This window comes from Lepisma saccharinum, chromosome 12 (assembly GCF_977018435.1).
Source record: "Lepisma saccharinum chromosome 12, izLepSacc3.1, whole genome shotgun sequence".
NCBI lineage: Eukaryota > Metazoa > Arthropoda > Insecta > Zygentoma > Lepismatidae > Lepisma > Lepisma saccharinum.
This window is the reverse complement of record NC_139240.1, coordinates 35,520,570-35,545,343: the sequence shown is the minus strand read 5'-3', so window position 1 is coordinate 35,545,343 and position 24,774 is coordinate 35,520,570. Positions and strand designations below refer to the sequence as shown.

Here is a 24,774-nt window from a genome sequence, read left to right as displayed (position 1 = left end):
ATCTGATATATCAATAAATATCTTATAATTTAGTGCAATATTCTGCCATTTTGTTGTAACTTTTATGGATATTGTCGATGCCCTACTTTCTAAAAAGTAATTGTCTAAATATTCAGCTTCTTATTGCACTGCAGTCACCTCGAAACACATTTGTTAAGGAAATCATGAACATTTCAGGTTCTTCAAGTACCATATCTAATTTTATATCTGATCATTAGAATATTGGTATCGGTAAATTTTATATCTACTTTATTGGTATCGAACACAATTTCATATCTGCCCATCCTTAATATATACTATTCCCCAACAACGATGTTTTTCATGATATTTACTAGGTTAATTGTTGCTTGCTGGATGCTCAGTTTGAAAATGTTTCAAGAGAGTACGTTTTTACTTTTATTTGCGACCACAAATTGAAACAAGTAATTTTTAAATGCCATTCTATACATTTGTATGCTTGTATTTATCATGATAGTATTTGTAAGAATAGTGTGTAATATTGTAGAAACGTGAGAAGGTTCATTGTGATTCGGGAACTGTTACTGTAAGAATTTCAATGAGGCTTTTCTTGAGCAGGGGTCAATAAGCACCTTATATCTTCTTTTTTGTTTTTCTTTATTTCACTTATTTTGAAAAACAGGTAAGAGGTATGTGAGTATTGTAGTAAGAAAGTACTTAATTTATCGCTCAGCATATCTTTCATGTATAAACTAACACAAAACAAATATGACATGTGTTAGTTTAAGGAATATACAGGTAAATAAATTGGATGGTTTGTCTTCTTATGCTTAGATTACACACACTGAGAGAAATTGTTTTGTTTGCCATCTTCAATACATCAAAGCCATGGTCTGGGGTATTGAAGTAAATATGGCACCACAATGGTGGTGAGGTCTGTTGCTTGGTCTTGCCTTTGGTTCAAATAGTCCTTGGTTTCATCCCCAGCGGGGGTTCTGAAGTTGCAATATTGATCCTGCATTGCAAGGACAAATGAATAGTAGTTTTAGCCCGTTGTCTACAGGACCTGACGCACTTACCATGCTTCACCCCCAGTAAAAATGCTTCTTAGCAGGCCTATGCCTCTAAGGGCTGTCGTACCACAGTTGTTATTATTATTATGGTGAATATGGTTTGCATCAGGACTTTAACAATAAACATATGCTGTAACCTTTGTTAATGAAGGCAGTAGTCCTCCAAAAACCAAAATTCCTGGTGATGTGACAGTGGCACATAGAAGTTTGAAAATTGTTCAGATACCCCACACCAAATAAATTATTTTGTATTTTTAACATTTTAAGTCTTACTGCAGAATTGCATCTAAGGTGTACTAAGAATATTGGTAGTTGTTTGGCTCACCCAGTGTGTTGTGTGTTAAATGCAAATCACCTGGTTTTTATAATTCTAAAAGAAAAATAAAGCAAAAGGTTATAGAAAAAATTGTATTACATTAGAATAGAGGCAGAATATAACATTATTGTTAAATTGTTTGATTTGCTGTGGAAAAGCTAGAATCTATATATTTATAGATTTTATTTGTCTGCTTTTACATATAAATATATATAGCCTATGTAGACACAAGCATCACACATATAGGTAAACTATGAATGTACAATTCATGCATTATAGTATCATCATAGATTAGGGATCCCATTTTCAAACCAGTCATTTGAGTACATTAAGGAATCCCTGCCCATTGTATAACTTTGATGTTCCTATGTTCTAGTCCCAGTGAAATACAGGTATTTCTAGTTTGTACCTGGTAGGGGAATGTATATTAATCATCACAGATTTTAACTCATGCTTGCACTTTGTATTGTGTTTTCTATGTGGTTACATTTGAGTTCTTCAAATATCTTGGTTCTTCTTGTGATTATTATACGTTATATAAATTCACTGGACAATCTTCACCATTGACTACTTCACTAGTTTGTTGTGATCATTGTCAGCCCTAGGTAACTTGTCTTAATTGTGCAAGAATGCTCTACATTCGCATGCATCTCAGAGCGAGCAAGGTTTCAGTAGTGTTGTAAGAGGGGCAGAGAGGAGGGAGCAGTATTGCCAGATACTAGATGAAATCTTGCTTGCAGAACAAGTAATCAGTGCTCTTGAAGTACCTGACCCTTTACCTGTCCCGGTTGTTCGAATGAATGACTACTGGCGACCATTTCCTACATGCCAAAGCTTTCATTTAAAACAATCCTATGTGTGATAGTGCTGTGGTCAGTGATCTGTACTGGGACTTGGTGTTGTGATGTAATGAATGTTCTAACTTGCATCATAATGTGGAACTTCCATCTTGGTCTGGCGATTGCATCAGAATATTATGTTGTGGCTAACCAGTCTTACTTTTATATTTGTTGATAATTGTTCCTGTACTTTGTACTTTAGAATTTGTCCCACACAGGAGATATACTACAGAAATTTCAGCAAAATATGCATTCTGAACCAGGACTCGAACCTGTGTCTCTGGTGGTATACATTGCTATTGCTCTACCAACTGAGCTGCCTGATTTTTCACTCTTGCCATTTTACCTGCATGGAATTGTCTCTTGTTAGTGCTACCTCAATCGGATCTGTTGCCTTTAAGACACCGATGGTGACTAGTTTCTGTGTAAATTATCTTAGTATTTGACACACACAGGAGGTGTACTATGTATAAATTTCAGTAAAAATGCAGGTTCAACCAGCAAGACCGAAAAATGCAGGTTTGACCAGCAAGACCGAAAAATGCAGGTTTGACCAGAAAGACCGAAAAATGCAAGTTTGACCAGCAAGACCGAAAATGCAGGTTTGACCAGCAAGACCGAAAATGCAGGTTGGACCAGCAAGACCGAAAAATGCAGGTTTGACCAGCAAGACCGAAAAATGCAGGTTGGACCAGCAAGACCGAAAAATGCAGGTTCGACCAGCAAGACCGAAAAATGCAGGTTCGACCAGCAAGACCAAGAAATGCAGGTTCGACCAGCAAGACCGAGAAATGCAGGTTCGACCAGCAAGACCGAGAAATGCAGGTTTCGACCAGCATGACTGAAAAATGCAGGTTTCGACCAGCATGACTGAAAAATGCAGTTTTCGACCAGCATGACTGAAAAATGCAGGTTTTGACCAGCCTGACTGAAAAATGCAGGTTCGACGAGCAAGACCAGAAAATGCAGGTTTGACCAACAAGACCGAAAAATGCAGGTTCGATGAGCAGGACTCGAAAATGCAGGTTCCACCAGCATGACTGGAAAATGCTTCGGCCAACAAGACCGAAGAATCAGGCAAAACCAGGTCCGGCTTGGTAGCTCAGTTAGTTGACCCTAATTCAGGTCCTGATCGAGCCTGCAATTTTGCTGAAATTTCTATGCTGTATTTTTTATTTGGCAATTGTTCCTGTTTCATCATCTTGTTATCACATTAGCCATTGATGTTCTCGTTTCTCATTATAGTCATTCTCCTCTATACATTTTTTTTACACTATTCCTACTTCGTAGTAGGTGTTCTTGATTTTGGGATCCCTAGAATATTTTTTTTCTCGCAAGTGCTCATCACATTCTCACCTGATCTAGTTGTGCCAGTGGGACTCCTGTTCTGTTTCTCCTCTTTTCAGTATTTCTCGGCAACAGATCAATTGAAGGCTGTGAATGGGCCACAGGATGGTATCTACCACCGAGTAAGTCAAACAACTAGCGTGTGATGCTATCTGCTTCTGGTGTTTAAACTTGCTGGAAGATGGTTCTTTTGGGTTGCTTTGAGTATTTAAGGGGAATTTTAAATGTTCCAGTGGAATGATCATATTCTGCATTTTGATTTTCACACAATTACTTGATTTATCCTGGGCCACAATTGCCATAATTATGGTACTAGAAGAATTTAAGACCAGGTTCAGAAGCTAATAGTAATGCTGTGTCTTTCTAGTGTTTCTATGGAGACACAACAGTTATCCGTAATTCCGTAATGTTGGGATTGTTTTTACCTTATGCTGGCAACTCTGTGTACTGATATCAAATCAGCTGCAGGCTGATGATTGGTTACTTTGTTTTATCTTACTTGTTGGGCAATTTTAACGTGTTTGCATCATTGAAGATAGCTGAAAACGATTTCTTGGCAGGTAGAAGGGGTTACCAGTGGCGAGGTTTGTCATTTGCTGTCATTGCGATATGTTGATGGTGTTTTACACATGCCATCTTTTACAATTTAATCAGTAGCAATGAATTAATGTTATAAGTCCAGATGGGTTCCATACATTACTCGCTTACTTGGTAAGGTGCGGTGGAAAGATATATTAATAAATATTTAGAGTAAATGATAATACAAATTATTGTATTTATAACAATTATTATATTTTGCCTTGGAATTTTTTGGAAAGTTTCCCATGAAAAGAGAATTACACTTGAATTTCACAAGTGTTCACCCTGAATGAGCACTATGCATGAAGGAGTTGGTTGACCATTCACTTGAATAAGTATTTGTGATCGGAGCCTCCGCGATGGCACAGTGTAATCACCTTGTAATCAAGGGGTCCCGGGTTCAATTCCTGGTGGAGGCACATAGTAGTTCAGATCCCACTTTAAACTGTAGGTTCAGTCTCGATTGGGTGTATAAAGTGGACTTTAAACAACAAATCAAACAATCAAGTATTTGTAATCAGATTACCATTGATGATTTTCCAACTGTTATGGACATTAGTCATGCAGCAATTTTTGGTACAACAAATATAATTCTGATCTCTTCTCTTCTTTGGTGCAAACGTAGAAAAATGAACCTACATGCAAAGGAGAACAAAGTTAATTATAACCTGTAGTGAGCGCATCTCATATTATGCCAGTGGCTGATTTGATATAGGCAAGCATAGTGGTTCAACAGCGCCTGCTTTTTATGCTGACTATACCAACAAGTAATAATAGTTACCTCTGTATTTAGTTATTTTGCATAACTCTTTGATCTATTTAGTTTTCTTTTTCCAAGTGCTTATTGCCCCTGCATTATCTGCATTGCCTACAGAGTGATTAGAGTGTAGCATTAATATTTACATGTAAGTGGTCATTTGCATGCATTTTGTCCGAAATCCTGTTTATTGTGTTACTTTAGCATGTAAGTCATTTCTTTCCCAAGCGGAGAAGAAAAATACTTCAGCTCAGCAAAGTAATGTACTGCCATCTATATTTTGGTGTACAAACTATGAATGGTGGTATCATGACCAGAGTTATGGATGGGCATGTGCTTTACATACAGGTACCTACTTTGTCACTGGTAATTTTTCATGCTGCCCATCCTTTGCACATGAATGAGTATTTATTATCTGTATACTAGAGATGGCCAGATCTGGATTTCGATGTCGATATCGTCCATGCTAAACACTTTTTTAGTCATTCATAACAATACATACATCGTGCTTACATTTTTTATGTCTGTATATACTAAACTACATGGTCAACAGCCCTCTAAATGCCCAAGGCCTGCCAGAGCCGCTTTTTCGTTGGGTGATGCGTGGCCAGCGCATTGACTCGCATTACTGCTGTTTTCTGGCTTCCCAATTGTCCTCACAACACTGGGTCAATGTGAAATTTGGGGGGCTCCCACCAGGAATCAAACTCGGGACCGCTTGCACCAAAGGTGAGAGTGCTGACCATTTCGCTATGTACTTCCCGTTCAAGGATGTACAGGGTAAGTCAAAAAGAATGACAGCTATTATGGCATAACTATTTATGATAGAAAACCAAACATGGCATCAATATAAAGAAAAACTCTGAAAGTTTTATTGCTACATGGCACGCTTATGTAGCTTTGCCGCTGCTCCGCCAGGATCACTAGTGTGGCAAAATGGCAAGTGACCAGCAGAAGGTGTATTGTATGTTGGAGTTAGTGAAGACTGATTCAATCACATTGGTGCAAAGACATTTCTGCACAAGTTACTGTAGTAATGTGTATATTCCTCCCCTTCCAAAAGATCTGCCAGAGATACAGCGGTGAATTGTTAGCGTCTTCGAAACCATAGTGGATGACATGCTGTCTCTTGCATAGCAAAGAGCTTGATTATCATTTGGACGTTTTCTGCACATCATGTGGTTCCCTTATTGGATCATTGAAATGTGAATCGTGTGAGGAAATCTTCCAGAGTTTTTCTTTATATTAGTGCTTTGTTTGATTTTCTATCTTAAATAGTTAACGTCATAATAACTGTGTAAAGTTGTTTCATTCTTTCTGACTTACCCTGCCGGACTCCCCCCCCCCCCCAAAGACTTACCAAGTACCCTATTTAAATAATGAAAATATACTTTTTTAGCATTTGTTACATACTCGATGGTTATTTATTACAGCCGAACTTGTTGGAAGTTGAGAAATTGGGATCATACGGCTTTAAAGGACAGTTCCAAAGACTTAAACACAATTACTTATGATAATATGCATAAAATATTAATCAGGGACTTTACTTTTCCTCAATTGAATCTCACTCCTTTCTTTGGAATTCAATAAACATTCAATTCTTTATCTATTTGATATGAATTTTCCTTGCCAGGTCAGTTGTTTTTATACAAATTTTGGCAATCGTAACTATACATAAGCTAGATAGTGAATACGTACTGTTATACATATATTCTTTTAGTATAGTTTTATGTATTCATGTAATAATAACAATACAATATTAATTTATTTTATTTTAACTCAATTATTATAACTTTATATTATTATTATTGAGCACTTGGTCCCCCCCAAATGTATTTCTAGATACGTGCGTGTTCCCATCTGAAAAATAGTGCCACAACAAGGTGTGTATTTGCCAGACACTAGATGATATCTCAGAGTTTCTCGTCTTGAATTGCTCTAACACAGTTATGGTTCACAAAAAATGTGCTTCTGCTGAAAAAAAAAATATTGATTTAAATTGGAAATACAGCAGCGCATTCAATGGTAAATAGAAATATCTGGTTTGTTTTGGTTTTGATTTTGAATGTGTATTGCGGTAGAACCTAAATCCTAGCATGCTGAAGAGGCCCAGGACTACATGATCATGAAATGAGGAAGACAAAACTTTGAAATAAAACACATTAAGAGCTTTGTTAATAAATGCTACCCGAAAAGTGTGGAAAAATTATTATAAACATCTTATTCTGAAATCGGATTGCCTACGAAATCTGGATAGTAAAATTTCCGAATTCAGATTTTACATTTTCTAGAATCTGGATTCCAGATATTTTTGGCCATCCCTACTGTATACCCAACTTTCACGGTTTGAAGTCTTGAAAAGCCCACAGATTTCAGGCAGGAAGACTTGGTACCATGGGCGTAAATTGGGAACTAATTTTGGGGAACAGAATCAAAATACATCTCATGAAAATAACTGTTAAATTGTTGACATCGTAATGATTACTCATTACTTTGCTTCTCAGGTTTGAGGATGTTAACAAAAGCAACATTAACTTGTAAATGTTAATCATTTGGGGGGGGGGGCAGTTGAAGTGCCCCCTCTCCCACTCTTGCCCAAGTTGCGCCTATGATTGCTACATTTCAAAAACCAGTTTTCTTCCTGGCAGTGAAGGTTAAAGAAAGGAGTGATTTGAAACTTTACAAAAATACTAAGCTGGAGTTAGAGAACCAAAAAGTTATACCAGTTTAAATACAGGGCGATTCTTTCGCTACAAGACCCTGGAAAACGCAAATGTCTCTAAGGCCATGCATTTTATTTAGAACATTACTTACATGAATACATAGCTTGATGGATGATAAATATGTCCATATTACGGAAGGCATTGAAAGTTTCCACCATTGCTGTCCAGGCAGAGTTGAGCTTGACATTGCATATTTCCAATGAACACATGCTCTGTTCCTGTGTAACCCATTCTTCTGCATTATCTCCACACACTAAGCAAAATTTGAAAAGAAACCTGTAAGCCAGTAGCTGTGCACTCACTTCATCTTGTGCTCAACAGAAGCCATAACCATAACGAGCCCCGACTACAGCTGAAAGGAAGAGAGTAAATGTCAATAATGTGGCAGATCATTATCATGGTGCTACAGAGGTTGTTCGCTTTATATCCGACCATTGTCAGTTCGGTGCTGCCACCTGGCATATCACACTGGAACTATGGGTCTGCTGTCGGGAGCAGTGTTGAGTCTGACCTTGTAGGTGTGTGAGTGTTGGTAGTGAATGTTATCAAGTGGCGCAAATCAACCGGTATTGGGAGGGTTACGTAATGGCCCTTTTCCATGCTAAATATTCATACGTATGCATTGTGAAACACTCGGGGTGACTACTGCGAAAGCTATTGTGGCCCGTTACACACAACAGGCTCTCCTTGCGAAACATTCACCCACAATAACCACCAGGAGAAGGGCTGCAAGCAAAGTGTCACATACCATGACATTGACGGCAAGGGTGCAACAACTTTGTTCGTCAGTGCAGGGAAAGTTTCCCTCGTGGCTTTATGGTTGGGACAAGATTCTGATATGAGGGTAAGTTGATGATACGCAAGGTGGACAAAAACGTGAAGGTGAATTCCAGATACTTCCAAGATTTCATTCTGACACCTATCTATCGGAGAGACATCCCACAATTGTATGGAATGGACGCGATCCAGCTGATGATCCATATGGACAAGGCTTCGAGTCATACCGCCAGAACATCACTACGTTTTTATCAGGAAATTTCAGAGGAATTAGGAATTTGTGTCATTCCGTTTGAAGACATTCCTGTGAAAATCCCAGATGCCAGTCCAATGTATTTTTGCGCATTTGGACTGTTGAAATAACGTCTTCAACATTGCCACCCGCACACCCTGGATGGTCTATGGAAAGCTTGCAGGGAGGAGTGGGACAGAATTCCCATGCCTGTCCTACGCCGGAGCTTGCTGCAATGGAAACTGCGATGCCGGGCAATAGTCCACAATGCTGGGTGTCCAATAGAACATGATCGGTGGTGGCGGCACGGTATCTCTTAAGGTGAGTACCCATCAAAAATGGTCGGATATAAGGCGAACAACCTTCTGTATATTATTATGACCACGACCACATGTTGTTACTCACCGTCAGCTGATTTTATTACTCAAGAGTATCCAATACCTTTTACCATGTGCCTCCTCGATGGTGCAGTGGTAGCATTGTCACCTTGTAATTAAGGGGTCCCGGATTTGATTCCTGGTGGAGGCATATAGTGATTCAGATTTCACTTTGAACTGTAGGTCCAGTCCCAATTAGCCTTTCTGTGCATAAAGTTGAACATTATCAACAAACGTTGATTTGCAATTTCCGTTCTTGCATCAAAAGTATCACCTAGTACAAGCAAGACATACATACAGCCATGGATACTTGTTAGTTAGAATGATCCTACTGAAAATCAGTAGAAGGTTACAGCCTGGAAGTGTCCATGACTGTACAAGAACAGCCAGTAGTGTTGTTATCCAAGCATTTCTTATCTAGTGCACTGAATGGTTTATTTCCTCCTTTCAAGCATCTAAAGAATGTTCAGATGCAGCTACAGGCTATAATGGCGAAGAAACAGAGGACCGCACAGGAACAAACCACATTCCAGAGGCTCCTGCATGAACAGCAGAAAATATTGTCAACAGGAAAACTAGTTCCTACAATCCCTGGACAGCATGCTGTGCCATTTGTAAGTATTACATTTTTTCCCTCTTTTGTATTGTTTGTTATGCATGTGTCAAGTAGAGTGAATACTGTATGATGTTTTGGCATAAATGCCACAACTATGAATGTGCAAATTTTTACTTTTTCACCTAGTGCAGTTTGACTACGTTTTGTTGAAGCATTTCTTATCTGGTTTAAATCTCACTTGAAACTGTAGATCCAGTCCTGATTAGCCTATCTGTGCATAAAGTGGACTTAAGGCAGAAATCACTAACTTGTATAACCTAATACACATCCGTAAGTAGGGACATATTTTACCTATGGTAACATTTATCCAAATGTAAAACCTGTTTTTTCTGTGATCTTGAATGTTAAAAATGCTTTTACCTCAAAAAGAAGATTTTGCACATTTATGATTTTGGCTCAGGTGAGACAATATGTTATTTCTTCCTTTCTTTTGTTATGTTTGTATCATAAGTTTCAGACTGCAACCTTAGTAGTTCTACCTGAAACCTAACAGCAGTCTGCTTCTAAAAGGTTTTCTGCTATACTCAAGAAGTTTGCAAGAATTGCCAGAAATTTTGTAGGGACAGTCAGACCATTGGTGTAAAATTGAATAGTAGTAATAATAATCATCAAAGTTGTGGAGTTTGGTCAGCCTCTCATGAAATGAGTACCTGGCGTGAGTGGTAAAGTCGGCCAGAGCATGTTGCTGATCACACAACTTCCATAATGGCCAATATAGGGAATGCGTGGAACATTCCCTCTGAGCAAACAAAGGGCATGTCATGTCAGCCTCTGTGGCAGAGTTTTAGCACAGCACACTATGATGCCAGCGGTCCCTGGTTCGAATCCCAACCCGGGCATGGGTCTTGTTTGTGAGTGTCCCTTCATCATATTACTTGACTGCTTTTTTAATTCTCTTCCTTTCTCCCATTCTCTACTGCTTCTTGCTTCATTATTTTTTATATAACACTTTTTGTTAAAAACAATAAAAAACACACAGCACAACAAAAAAACACTTTAGGAGTACTTCCAAGCTTTCGATTCCATCTCGGAATCATCATCAGGGCTGGTCGAGAGATGACGAAAGTCACTCGGTTGAAGTCACTTTCGTCATCTGTCGACCAGTCCTAATTATGATTCCGAGATGGAATTGAAAGCTTGGAAGTAAGTACTCCAGAGTGTTTTTTACCATGCTGTTTGTGTGTTTTCTATTGTTTTTAACAAATAGCTATGTTGCCGGCACATGATGTAAGAAGTTTTTAACTGTCTTATAACACTTTTTCTTATGATCAAGAAGAGAGGAAGTAAACATGAATGAATAGGTATTAAAACTGATAAATGGTCGAAAGCTAGAAACAGGAGACATTTTTTCATATTCCAAGTTGAACAGTACCAAACCTGGCTTCCCAGAAGAAAAGCACTGCATTTAGGAAAACCTTTGAATGGTAGAGAAATTATTTAGTCATGAAGTTTGCATTGTGTGATATCACATAAAAAATAATAATTTTTTTAATTTTGAAAACTATGGAACTGCTTATTTCTTGTATCAATTTTTCAAGCTTTGTTGCCTTTGGTTCTTTCACTAGAATACTAAATACTAATTAACTGAACTTCATTTCTGTTATTTACCATGAAAAATAAGTTTTTTTTATGTAAAATGATGAGTGCAGATTTCCAGGAGGGTTGAGTAACCTTTCTTTGTGATGCCATAAATGAAGTTTTATTGTACAATTCCTATGGGTGTGTTTTCAAAATGCATCAGAAGTGATCATCTTTGTTTAGTGGGTATGTACAGTCATAGACACTTCTGGGTTGTAAATACCATTAACTTTCAGTGGATTCGTTACAAAGCAGAAGTGTCCGTGTCTCTACCACCGGCTACCAGATTTGCTTATACATCAGGTCTCCCCAATTGTGTAATGATAATCTCGTCACATTGCAATGAATAGGTCCCAGGGTCAATACCCGGTGTAGGTACCGGGGGTAGGGAGTTTCTGGAGCATTGTGCAGATCGCATAACCTTGCAGAAAATTGTGAGTGTACAAGATGCACAGGGAACTTTGTAAATAAAAAACTCTTTATTTGTTATAAAAGATAATCTGAACACACCACATCTTTTCTATTTTGTGTGTGCAAGTTTTGTTGTTTAATGCTTCAAAGCATGTATTGTTGTAACTTTTCTCACTGTTTTGTTTGAGCATGATGCATGTAATGTTTATGTTTGTTGCATGGTTGATTTCACAGAACCAAGTGAGCGAATCAAACTCTCCTCCCAAACGGACTCTGCCGAAGCCGGTGCCTTCAAACATCCAACAGAATACCCACTTGGAAACCCTGTTGAGGCAGCCTGTAAGTACAAATAGGGTTAACACGTGAAAACTGCCTAATATGTAATTTACCAGCTCTCAAGTGTGACAGATAGTGTATAATTCCAAACAACATTTGCCCATGGTTATTAGGACTTTAGCAATTAGGCCAATTGCATGTTGTGTGTTTTGATGGTGTAATTGAAGCATAGTGTGAACCAGGGTACATGAATAAACTGGATAATCCAGATATCTGAATATTATAGGATCCGTATATGCAGATGATTGCAATTTGCTTTTTTAAAGTTCAGTAAGTTATTCTGGTAGGAATAGTTTCTGGAAGTAATTACCAGGTAAATAGTCTAGTTGGTATGGTGTCCGACTTCCATGCAGGAGACCCGGGTTCGATTCCCAGAGTGGATGATCTAAGGTCAGAATTTTTCCAGCCTTACCGGGCCTTATCCCTGCTAAAGCAGCTCTGGGACTCACCCAGCAATCAATGGGTACCTGGGGGGGGGGGTAAAAGTGGTTGGAGTAGTGTGCTGATCACATCACCTCTGAAATGGCCAAGATCAGGGCCCCACATCCCCTAAAAAGTGCCTTAAATAGTGGCAAGGGGTACTAGAAAGAAATCCTTGCATGAATGACTCTGATCGGAAAAATAAGGATAGAAACATGACAAACCAATATAAAATTTCTTGTGTGTGTGCTTTCAAGTCCTATTCAGTAAATATTTCCGACTTGCCGAAATACAAAGCAAGGGAGGGCCGACAAGACAGTCAGGTGAAGTGATGAACATGTTCCTTCAGTGACAAAAAATTATATCTCGTATATAATGCGCAGTACAATCCAGTTTCAAGAAATGGCTTTCTTAGTTGTAGGTCGTAAAGCTGTTGCTATGCTGATCAAGAGTGAATGACATCATACCTATTCAATTGCTCATTCCTTCTTTATCAAAATATATACTTTTTCTTTCCGTGACTAATGTAACATTTATACGAGGCACATTCAGGACCTTCCAAATGGCAGTTAGTAGCACAAGAGTTCTTCCATTAAGGAATTTACACACTCCATGTATGTCATATTATTTGGCCAGTAATACATTTTAATTTTTATTATATTTTTCCTTATGTTTTCTTTCATCCGAAGTACCATAAAAATCAGAACGTTTCTTCATTTTGTGATGAACTTATTTCAACCGCATTTCACATTAGTGTTATTATCTTGAATGGAATACTGTTTCCATATTCAGAAACTGCAGGATTCAAGCTTTACAACGATATCTAACATGATAGGGTTCCATAAACATGAAAAATCAATGCAACTGTCCCAAAATCATGAAATGACTCTGTACGGTTTCATGTTGCCTGTCTGAATTATTGCATGCATAATACGCACCTCAGTTTTTGGGGGCAAACATTTTGGAAAAAGGTGCGCATTATACATGAGTAAATACGGTAATAGTAAATTTTATAAAAAACAAATTGCTAGTTTTACTGTTAAGGTGTTATGTTTCAGCAATGTAACATTATTGACTGCTTATAACTATAAGAGAAATAATGGAAACACAATTTAATTGTTCATGAGGTCAGATTAAGTTTCATACATAAGTTACTTCGGAAGCTACAAACTTGTGTTCTTGATTTTACCACCAGGTGTCAGGAACGCAGTCCCCAGCAATCCGTTACTACCACCAAGTGGGCAATCAAATCATTACATTCACCCCTCAGCAGAAAACGCAATGCCAGCAGGTCCGTGGGCTGTCCCCAGACATTCCACCTCAGCAGCAAGTACAAACACAAACCCAGCAACAGCAGACGCAGACGCAAACGCCAACCGCCGCTCAGCAAGTCTCGACTCCTGTCCAGGTTTCATCCTCTTCGTCATCCCCCACCCCTTCCCCCATGCAACAGCACATCAAAGATCACATCCACTTGCCAAGCCAGCCGCAAACGCAGCATCACCATCATGTGCACCATCAACAGCAGCAAACGGAGCACGTGCACCAGGCACAGCAGACCCAACAGCAGCAGATAGTGATTGCACAGCACCAACGGATCTCCTGCCATCAGCAGCAGCAGACCTCTCCACAGCATCACTCGCAGCAGTCAACACCGCAGCAAACTTTCAGCCCGATCGGCAAGGTTGATAAGATGCAGAGTACCCATACTCCATCCACAGTACAGGTGAGTTCATCTAATCAATAAGGTTAAGTGTCCCCCATCTAGTATTTACCAGTTCTTCACATACACACAGAAATAGCCAGGCTTTATTCAACATCAAGAAACTTTTGTATTGACTCAAGCAGTAGTTCTCAACCTTTGCAAGACCTTAGCCTGGTAAATTCTTTTTAAAAGTCTATGCAACAACTGCAACAATGTTACTCATAAATACCTTTCTAATTCTTTTAAGTACAGTAGAACTCTGATTTTACATTTTTCTGCATAATACATTCAATATTGAGGATCCCAACATAGTAAAATGTTATAAAATTTTCCCCAATTTTAAGTTTTTTCAGCTGTATGTACATTAATTTATATGTACCTTTAAAGTTAACTGTTAATAAATAACTTATGGCATAATCATAATTCCCCAATTTTAAGTTTTTTCAGCTGTATGTACATTAATTTATATGTACCTTTAAAGTTAACTGTTAATAAATAACTTATGGCATAATCATAAAGTGCAATAATTTGATTATCTCTAGGCTTGTTGACAAAAATAAAATTATTTTTAAATTAGTTATAAACCATTGGATCTAATCACATCTTTCAGCTTCCTCAGTGCAACATCATTAAATAAATTTGGAAAGTTCTGATTTCCATTGACGTGCTTCATTGTGAACATTAAACATTTCAATCAATACTAATCAGTAAATTGATGACTATAATTAGTATACTCTTAATACTTATAGCTATATTATTGATTTTATTTTAATTAGGCTGATTGCAGTTTTGCAGGCAAGCAAACATGATGGTTATAATGTAGTTAGTAAAAAATACTCAACATGTTTTTGCTATTTTAACCTGTGTGAAGTTAATTTGAAATCATTCATATTTTTAGGCCTCCACTCAAACTCCAGTTCCTACGTCCGAGGCGTCGACGTCTCCCAGCATGCCGGCCGTCGTAGCAAGTGTTCCAAACTTCACGAGCGTCCTCCATATCCACCAAGTGGGGAAGGGAATTTCCCCGATGCCACCGCAGGCGGTGATAGCTCCCGTAACGCAGCCTTCCCCCATCAACAGAGGTATTAAGAGGCCGGCCGGATCGCCACTTAGGCCCACCATCAGCAAGAGTGCGCTGTGAGTACTTGTTCTCTTTGCATTTTATACCCTCAACAGATCCTAGTGCTAACACCTGCCCCTTTTGCATTGAAATGTGAAGAGCCAATGCATGAAGGAATAGAGTCAAGTTCGCTTTACCTTGCAGCAGGTAACACAAATGCAGGTTTACAAATCCCAGTGCTAGAACTTTCCTCAGGTCTACTATCAGGCGAGAAATTTTATTATTTAATTAATTATGGCAGGAATTTAATTATTACACTGTACTAACAAATCTGAACACTAAAGTACAATGTAAGTGTGGTAAAATGTCATTTGGATCTGACAAGATCGGACTTTATTAGAAATTGTTCAAGACATTGACTTTTTTTAAAGTAATTGTTCAAGAAATGGGCTTTTAAAGTAATTTTTCAAGAAATGGACTTCTAAAAGTAATTGTTCAAGAAATAGACTTCTAAAAGTAATTGTTCAAGAAATGGAACTTTTTTAAAGTAATTGTTCAAGAAATTGATTTTTTAAAATTAATTGTAGAAGAAATGGACTTCCTTAAAATTAATTGTTCAAGAAATAGACTCTACCTCGTAATAGGTCCAGATAGGAGCAAAACTTCAAACCCTAGAGTTAGACCCCTTCCCAGGCCTACTATCAGGGGAGGAACGTGTTTAGTTAATTAAGAAGGGAAGCAATTGAATTATTACGCTGTACTAACAAATCTGAAACCTAGAGTACAATATGAGTATGACAAAATGTCATTTGGGTTTCACCAAGACCAGACTTTAAAGAGAAATTGTTGAAGAAATGGAACTTTTTTAAAAGTAATTGTTCAATAAATGGACTTTCTTTTATAAGTAACTGTTGTTCAAGGAATTATTTTTCTAAAAGGAATTTGTTCAAGAGATGAACTTTTTTTTTTAAAAGTAATTGTTCGAGAAATGGACATTTGAGACACTTATTCTTGAAAAGCTGTAATTGTGTCTTGCCCAACAGCATTGTCTTGTATCACCATGATCGCTAATACTGTCGTTTCTCTCCAGCATTGAGCAGCAACTGCGAACAGATCAAGCAGGTGCTCTTAATCCAGACTGCAAGACTCCGTTCAAGAACAAGAGCGACGCGTGCAAAAGGCTGATTCGTTACCATGTGTTCAACGAGAAGATGCTGACGCAGAGTGATTTGGAGAAAGCAGACGAGATATTTGAAGCAACGGCGAAGTACTTGCTGGACAAGTGCTGCCAGATGATGAACAAGTATCGATACTTGCTGCTGAAGGAGAGCATGGTAAGTGTGCTGAATGTGGAACAATAGTGATTTTTGTACTTCGATGGAAACTATTACTTTATTTCTTTTGAAGTTTTGCAGTTGTTACAAGCATTGTAACCTCCTGGTTGTGTGCATGAAGAAATAGAACAAATTAATCTCAAGGGAAGCGTGAAAAAGGTCCGGGATCTATTTATGCACAAGCTTAAAGTAAAGCAACAACCAACAGATACAAATTCAAAATTATTGAAGGTTACGGCCAGCCTTTAGGGCTACCCCCTCAGTCTCAAAAGAGAGCCAACGCCTATTATCGTGCGAACTCAAATATAACGCGAGGATTAATTGTTCCCCATTTACCAATCAAGAGAAAAATTGTAGGCAAACATAAATGATCACAAAATATCGTGGAAAATTACACTGCTGCAATTCAGAAAAATTATCACATTAACCCATAATAACTACATGCAACAAACTACATCGTCTACTATATGCTTCAACACTAGTTCTTTTTTTGGTATCAATAATAGATTCGTTACTTTAGTGTTTTACTTTACGCAAAGTTTATTAACAAAAGGAGAGGCACAGAATTGTATGAAAGTTTCGAAAAATACTTTTGAATAACAAATTTATTTATATCCAATCATGAACAAGAAACAGTAAATTTCTCCAATAACAACAATATAAAAAGGATAGTTTTATGACGTACAATTCTAATTTTACGTATCCTTTTTTGAACTTCCTTCGAACTACAACGTTAACAATTTCTGACTGTCATTCTTTGTCTTGTCATTACACGTGGCAGTGATTATATACATGCGTTTTACGCAAAAATTACAAAGTTCCAGCGAATGCTAATACGCCCACCAGTTCCAATTGAACCTCATTACTTAATGCTGGTTATAATTCTGAACATATCAAAGAATTTTGAACATTACAATTTATCGATATGTTAACCTCTTATATTACGTATCATTTTTATTTCTTTTGGCAATAAACAATCTTATAATTTCTATGACATTTGATGCTCCCAGTAAATTACTTATTTATTGGTGCCAGTCCCCGTGTGCGTCTTATTTTTACATTTTTTAGGAAAATCGCAATTATAAATAGCAAATAGCTCGTGTACGCCAGGGTCTACGCTTGCAATTATGGCGAAGAATGCCGCAAGTTCGTTTGCGTTACTATTAATGTGCAATCCAAAAGATAGTTTGACACTAGGGGTGTGACGAAGTGCTGTAATAATGATTTTGAAGCGAACTAGCCTTTTTTGCCGATTCGTCGTTTAGTCCTAATACACTCTTTCTTTATATTTTCGATCCGGTTAAATTAAACATATTCCAACCCATCACAGCGCGCGAACTTGTATTCTTTTGCAATCAAAAGGAGGGAGAAAACAACACAGTACATACCTCCATTAGATTTCGCATAGAGTACCAAACAGCAATCTCTCACAACCAGGTACGGCAAGACACTACAAGTCGTGGCTTCCTTCACGTCTCGTCTTCATGATATTGGGGTCACACATAGGAACATCTCTGGATTCGTGTTCAATCACCAACATGGATACTAATTCGTGTTACTGGAGAGAACACCCAAATCAAACTGGGCAGTGAGCACCTTGGTACATTCGTCAAACGCACCCTTCCATAAAACTGCTTCGCGATATCAAGTCCAATGCTTGTGGAGAGAGAAAACTGATTCTTGGTGCGCGCAAAAAGAGAAGAATTCAAAATTGGGTTAAGTCTCGCCAGCGAGGCAACTTGCACACTTAACCATGCGGCACACGTAAAATTCTCTCTCACACTCGTGACGCAAAGTCACGTCGTTCTTATCGCGATAATTACAGGATCGGAACTGCTGCTGTTTTCAGCTCGGGAAGTGAGCACGGAGCGAGGGGTCGGTGGAGACCTCTAGCGTAATAAATTATAATCCAGGGAAAACAAACAAGACGCAAAGCGTACGAAGGAAATGAGAAATTGTGACGTTTTTCTATGCGAAAATACAAATGCGTAGAAAAAAACGTCACAGCATATAAACACAATTTTTGATGTGGCATAGTGGTATCGTCATCACCTTGTAATGAAGGGGTCCCGGGTTTGATACCTGGTGGAGGCACATGCCACAGTGGTTAGGATCCCATTTTAAACTTAGGTCCAGTCCCGATTAGCCTTCCTGTGCATAAAGTGGATTTAAAACAACAATTGAAAAAAAGAGGAGAGAGAGAGAGAGAGAGAGAGAGAGAGAGAGAGCTAGAGCTAGCTAGCTAGCTAGCTAGCTAGCTCGCTCGCTCTAACTATGAAACAAGCAATCTTTTCATTTATATTATTATAAATTAATATGTTATCTGTGGAGTTTTTTCACAAATTGGGTAAGCCACCACCCTTGAAACTTAATTGTACAGAAGAGATCAAGAATCTTTGTAGAAACATGGATGATCTTGAATTACGTGATAACATTTGGAATCCATAATAAAAATTTGATAAGATCTTAATTTAAAACATAATGATAAAAAGATTGCTTATTTCAAAGTTATGTTCCAACAATGCAACGTTATTGACAAGAATCAAACTAGAAGATGAATGAATCTACAATGCAAACAGTATGTACATACAACTAAACTCCATGCTCAACAGCCCTCTAAGGGCCAAAGCCTGCCACAGCAGCTTTTTGATTGGGTGATGCGTGGTCAGTGAATCATGTCCCATCGCTGCAGTTTTCTGGGTTTCGAGACTGGAGCCTGTTACTTCATCTTCTGAAGTAGCTCCCCAATTGTCTCGATGCTGGGTCAATGCCAAAATTATAGACGCTCATTGCCTTTTGAGCACTTCTTACAGATCGTTTCTCAACACTGATCCTTGGCTTCATCTCAACACAGACTTTTTCAAACATGCAGAGAGCTCCTGCATAGCTGAATGGTTAACCCTCTTACCTTTGTTGAAGCAGTCCTGAATTTCATTGCCAGTGGGAATGTTTTCATAAATTGGCCAGATGACACACTCGGGCTGTGCGGTATTGATATCGACCACCAAAAATATCATCATCAGTATTGATATACGAGGGTCATTCAGAAAGTAACTTCCATTTAGGTATAAAAGAAACACCAGGACATTGTGAGAGTTTTTATTATATGCAACTGAAAGAGACAACTCTAAGATATTTTTCTACATAAGCACCATTTCTGTTGAGACACTTATCATATCGGCGAACAAGGTTTACAATACCCATGTCAATGAAATCTGCCGCCTGTGCATTCAGCCATGCAGTAACATTGTCCTTGAGCTCACAGCGGTTAACGGCGTGAACGATGAAACTGTGGACTAAAAAGTTGAAATCGGCTAAAATTAATCGGGAGATTTGTGCCGTATGTGGGGAGAACATCATGAGTGACAGTGCTGAAGAAGTGGCTAGGGGCACAGTGCTTCAACAATGACCAGGAGCTCAAGGACAGTGTTGCTGAATGCACGGGTGTTCGCCAATATGATAAGTGTCAACAGAAACGGTGCTTATATAGAAGAATACCTTAGATTGTCTCTTTCAGTTGTATATAATAAAAACTCTCACAATGTACTGGTGTTTCTTTTATACTCAAACGGAAGTTACTTTCGGAATGACCCTCTTAAATAAGTATCTTGAAGTCCAACTAGAGAAAATAGAGAGAATATGTTGCTTGTTGAATTAGTGAAAATTGGGATCCCACAACACAATAGAGTGCTGCCTGTGGTTGTCAACCAACTTCCCCCCACCCCTTATCAAGGAACTAAAGATCTGCAAGAATGAGTGATTGTTTTGTACTCACCCAGATTCACAATTATGTCGGGAGATGATGACAGCATTTGAGCAAATGTTTTTAGTTGTTTGAGAAGTGCGAGCCTTTTACACTGTTTCTGAGAAAGTTTTTAGACTATGCCTTTTTTTTAATGTGTTATGTTTGTCCTCTGCAAGTCGTGTTAAGCAATCAATGGATCAAGTCACACAAGCCAAGTACAAGGCTGTTTATAAAGACTTTCTTTGATTTCAGTAATATCAATAACTGTATTATTGATCTGGCATCAACACTACGATATTTTAAAAATATCAAATTTTAATTTAAATACTGCACAGCCCTAAACTTCACACAAACATATGTATATCACCAAATCATAAGAGTTTGTATGAGAAGTTGCTACACTGGAAACTATGAGAGCAAGGACTTGATTCATATCAAATGGAGCATGTGAACATTTTTATTAATACCCTCAACTAATTAAGAAATTACATCATCAGGTTACAATAAATCAAATAACATGAAGTTGAGAAGATAAAAAATGTGTTGTTGCAAGTAACATGTGATTTCCTTTCTTTTGCAGCTGGAGGTAAGGACATCCGAGTTGATGATGATCGATCGTATGTTTGTGGCGGAGGAACAGGCTGCCTTGGAGAGAGATAAGAAGGAAGAGGCGGAAAAGGCTGTGAAAGGTAAGGGCAGAAACACAATGAGGTACATTCCTGAATACTTTCATAAAACAAGAGACTTGTTTAAGAATATCATATTCTTTTTGTGTTGTCTTGGACCTTTGTTACTTGTGGAGGGGTTCATTTTAAATTATGCATGGGTCGATATGAAATTTTGGCTGATACTGATAAAGTACCAATAAAAATTTACTGATACCGATATTCTGCCGATCCGATATAAAATTCCAAATGGTCCTTGAAGAACCTGAATTGTTAATTGACTTCCTTAATAAATGTGCTTCTATGTGACTGCACTACAAAAGAAGTTGCATATTTGGGCATTTATTTTGTTAAGAAGTAGGTATGGAGATTATCCATAAATGTAATAATGAAATGGCAGAATTTAGAACTAAATAATAAGATATTTGTAGATACGAGGTGCATTTCAAAAGAAGGGGCCCTTATTTTTTAGATGCGCCTCGTATATCGGATCAGTAAAATAATCTGTAATTTTACCGATATATCGGCAAATACCGATAGAGTAGAGATTAATCTGTCCCATCCCTATTTTGAATCAACCTCCTGCACCCTTGCAAGTCCTCCAGAGAGAAGTGTCCATTAAAATTTTCTTTGTTTAGCTTTATATCTTGTGCAAGTCACTCACCCAAGCCCTTGCCCTTCCTTACCCTCACAAGTCTTCCGGAGGGTGAAGGCTGCCCTCTGGATGGTTCCAACAGATCTTTAGTACATGGTAGTGTTGCAGAATTACACAAGGACCAGACATTTTCCTAAGGCATCCTCACCATTCTTTGTTCTTTCTAGTCTGGCTGGATAGACTTAGATAATCTTACCGATCCTCATTGAAAATTGTAATAATTAAAATTTGTTCAAATATTGATTAATATAATTAGATTGTTCTTTACTCCAATAATATGTATCAATTTGCCAATAGTTTGCTTTACAATATTGAAGAGTTTGTAACCTTCATTTTAAGAGTTGTTTCAAGACAAAAGAAAATTGAGGGGGGTGCATTTTAAGGGCAGTTTGCATCTACCACTTTGGGTTTTCCAGAGTGCTTTACTGCTGCTTTCATTTGGAAATTACAATTTTCTCAAAATTTCGGAAATTAGACCCCCCCCCCCTTCCCCCCATTATGTATGCCAGTGTTCAAATATTGCTATTGATGTGAACCAGTAAGGGTATCAGTTTCATCCTTACTCCTAATATCTGCACAGTTTGATAAGGAAGCTTTCAGACCAAAGTGACACATGTCTCTTGAGATCAAACCCTCAGTAATACATGAACCTTTCGAATCGAAGTAACATGACAAGCTGCATGTGTTGCATGTTGCTCGGACTGGGCAATTTTCTCAATACCATGCATCGTGTCACTTGATCTAGTGTTGCGCATGTATGGTGAATACTTGTTTATACACCGAAGGGGTCCATGTCTCTTGTCGGCAAATAATGTGAAATCCCCATGTCATTTGTAGCTTTGGTGGGAAATCCCAATGTTACTTTGGTCCATAAGCTCCCTAAGATTTTTCTATTGTACCGTATTTCACGTGTAATCATCACAGATTTTATGCCATTTTTTTTTCAGCAAAAACTGGGCTGCAACCATTATGTGAAGCTTTTATTATTATTATTATTATTATTATTATTATTATTGTTCCGGTATTACCTGTACTTAAAAATCATTTATTACTAAACTGTCGGTTCAAATTGAATAGTCCAAATTCAATGCACATCATTTCTTCGTGACAGTTTACTAAACATTTTTCTGGTCTGAAAAAAGAAGTTAATGTGTTAGTTGTTATTGATTTGTGCATTATAGTGAAAATAATATAATTGAGAAAATTTACTACAGGCTTGTGAAGTACAGATTACATTGGTAAAGTTAATTTGATGCCGTGCATAAACAACAATATATTTTTCTTCTGCACAGATCTGGAAAGTATGAATGTTGCTCAAGGTGATGAGAGGGTGAAAATGGAACCAAAGTTCAAGGACGAGGATTCGTCATCATTTTCCGGTGAGATACGAGAAGTCCGCATCATGGTCCAGGATGTTATGAAGAACGACACCATCAAGAGAGAGCTTGAGGAGGATCGATTCACCATCGTGAAAAGTGAGCCTGATGAGAAGAAGGTGAAAAGTGAATGTGATGAGAAGTATGATGAGTGGGAGGCGATACAGAAAGAATTGAGTGTGTATTCAATGGGAAAGGATAGCAAGGTTGACATGTTACCCAGTCCAATACAAGATGTGGAGTTCGAAGAGGTGAAAATGAATAGTCACGAGTGCGGGTCGGAAGTGCGGACTAGCTCGAACATCGCCGAAAGGGTGGACCTAATCTCGAACAAGTCTCCTATGTGGTCCAAGGATGAATACACTGAAGGCAGTTCCACGTTGAACTCTGATGTTGGAATCAATGGAAGTTTAGGGTTGGGGTTAGAGTCGTCGCCGTCTCCGCCTCTGCTTCACCCGAGTTCCATAGTTTGTCAATCCAACGAACAAAGGGACTTGGATTCAAGTCCGAACATGACGTGCGGGGAAGACGACATTCACGCGCAGGTTCAAAGTGCCATAGACAGCATTCTCAACTTGCAGCGGACAGAAGACGGTAGTGCAAATACTGTGAATACAAGTACTAGCTTCCCACTTTTGGGGGCGAATTCGAGGGAGGAGACTCAGGTCCTGCCTCCTCCCGTAAGTGAATTTAACGGGGAAGTCAATCATTACGATGATGACGATGACGATCCCGCGTTGGACGAGGCGGTACGGAGCATATTGTCATGACACGGGCTGTCTTCCTCGTACATCCTTTCTTCCAGTACAAAGTTTACTGATTCTCACAACAAGCTGTGATGAAAACTAAGATTTCCTTTTTTTTTTAAATTGCATTATATTTGCTTTACTTTAGGTCACATCACAGGTTACCCCCCACTTGCCATTTTCATGGGTGGGAGGCATCTCATGCAGTATGAAAATGAACTGTGAACTTTTACAAAACAAAAGGCCAAATGTCTTGGAAATAATATGTGAATTCTCTTATGTGACTTTTTCTTGCTTTATTTTGAATTGCTGTGACGTTAATGCTCCATCTATTAGAAAGATTTGTACATATTTAAAAACATTGACGAATAGATGATAAAGTATATGTATATATATGTACAGACATATATATATATATAAATATATATATATATTGAGTTTCTGGTACCCTGCAATCAGGGATTTTCTAGGCAGGCCAATGAACAAACAAGAAAGAACACTGACTTACCTGCCAAGACTGAATGCAATCACCTATCGTTTGGTTCCTAAAAAGCATTGAAACACTGAATATTAAAGGCCTCAAAGACTTAACGTTCAGATACCTAGTTTCTGATAGAAAACGTAAGAAAAAATTACAAGATTTGAAACTTTGTTATGAAAAAAAATCAGTATAGATCAAATTCTATTTTTCAAAGAAACAAAAGGAGAAGCAATTTTTTCTGGATAATATCATGGCAAAATATCAAATTAACTTTTTCGTAATAAGAGAGTCAATTATGAATATATGAATAAAAAAAAGAGGTGCAATAAAAGTTTATAATTGTCAATGTGTCATGGTGTTTGTATCAGAAACACGTATACAGTTGGGTTATATTTTAGAAAAATATTTTGGCCTAATGTTAGTGACAATCTATTTTTGTGACACTTCTTTTATGTTGTTTTTTTTTGTATGGTTTCATATCAATATTTAGGGCTTAAATTTTTGTGAACCATATATGAGGGTCATTCAAAAAGTAATGCCACTGGATTTCTTTTGCAAAGGTATATTATAAATACCCTTATTTTGAAGATTGACAGGTGAATATTTAATATCATTATGTCTTTAAAACAATATTACAATCAGTTCACTTAAGCTTTATTTGAAAATAT

At 37.9% G+C, this 24,774-nt stretch overlaps 1 protein-coding gene across 7 annotated transcripts in view; it reads left to right on the top strand.

Annotated features, from left to right (window-relative positions):
* Window positions 1-24,408, top strand: part of LOC145995972 (uncharacterized) — a 90,699-nt gene extending 66,291 nt beyond the window's left edge. For 5 of the 7 annotated variants that reach the window (XM_083132067.1, XM_083132069.1, XM_083132066.1 and 2 more), the window contains 8 exons: window positions 3,593-3,655; window positions 9,431-9,592; window positions 11,818-11,922; window positions 13,535-14,065; window positions 14,943-15,181; window positions 16,195-16,438; window positions 20,764-20,872; window positions 22,796-24,408. In XM_083132067.1, the coding sequence (XP_082988193.1) occupies window positions 3,593-3,655; window positions 9,431-9,592; window positions 11,818-11,922; window positions 13,535-14,065; window positions 14,943-15,181; window positions 16,195-16,438; window positions 20,764-20,872; window positions 22,796-23,649 (2,307 nt within the window). In that variant the 3' untranslated portion in view covers window positions 23,650-24,408. The remainder of the gene's footprint in view (window positions 1-3,592; window positions 3,656-9,430; window positions 9,593-11,817; window positions 11,923-13,534; window positions 14,066-14,942; window positions 15,182-16,194; window positions 16,439-20,763; window positions 20,873-22,795) is intronic. The other 2 variants (XM_083132070.1, XM_083132072.1) reach the window with 2 other exon arrangements.
* Window positions 24,409-24,774: the final 366 nt, after the last annotated feature.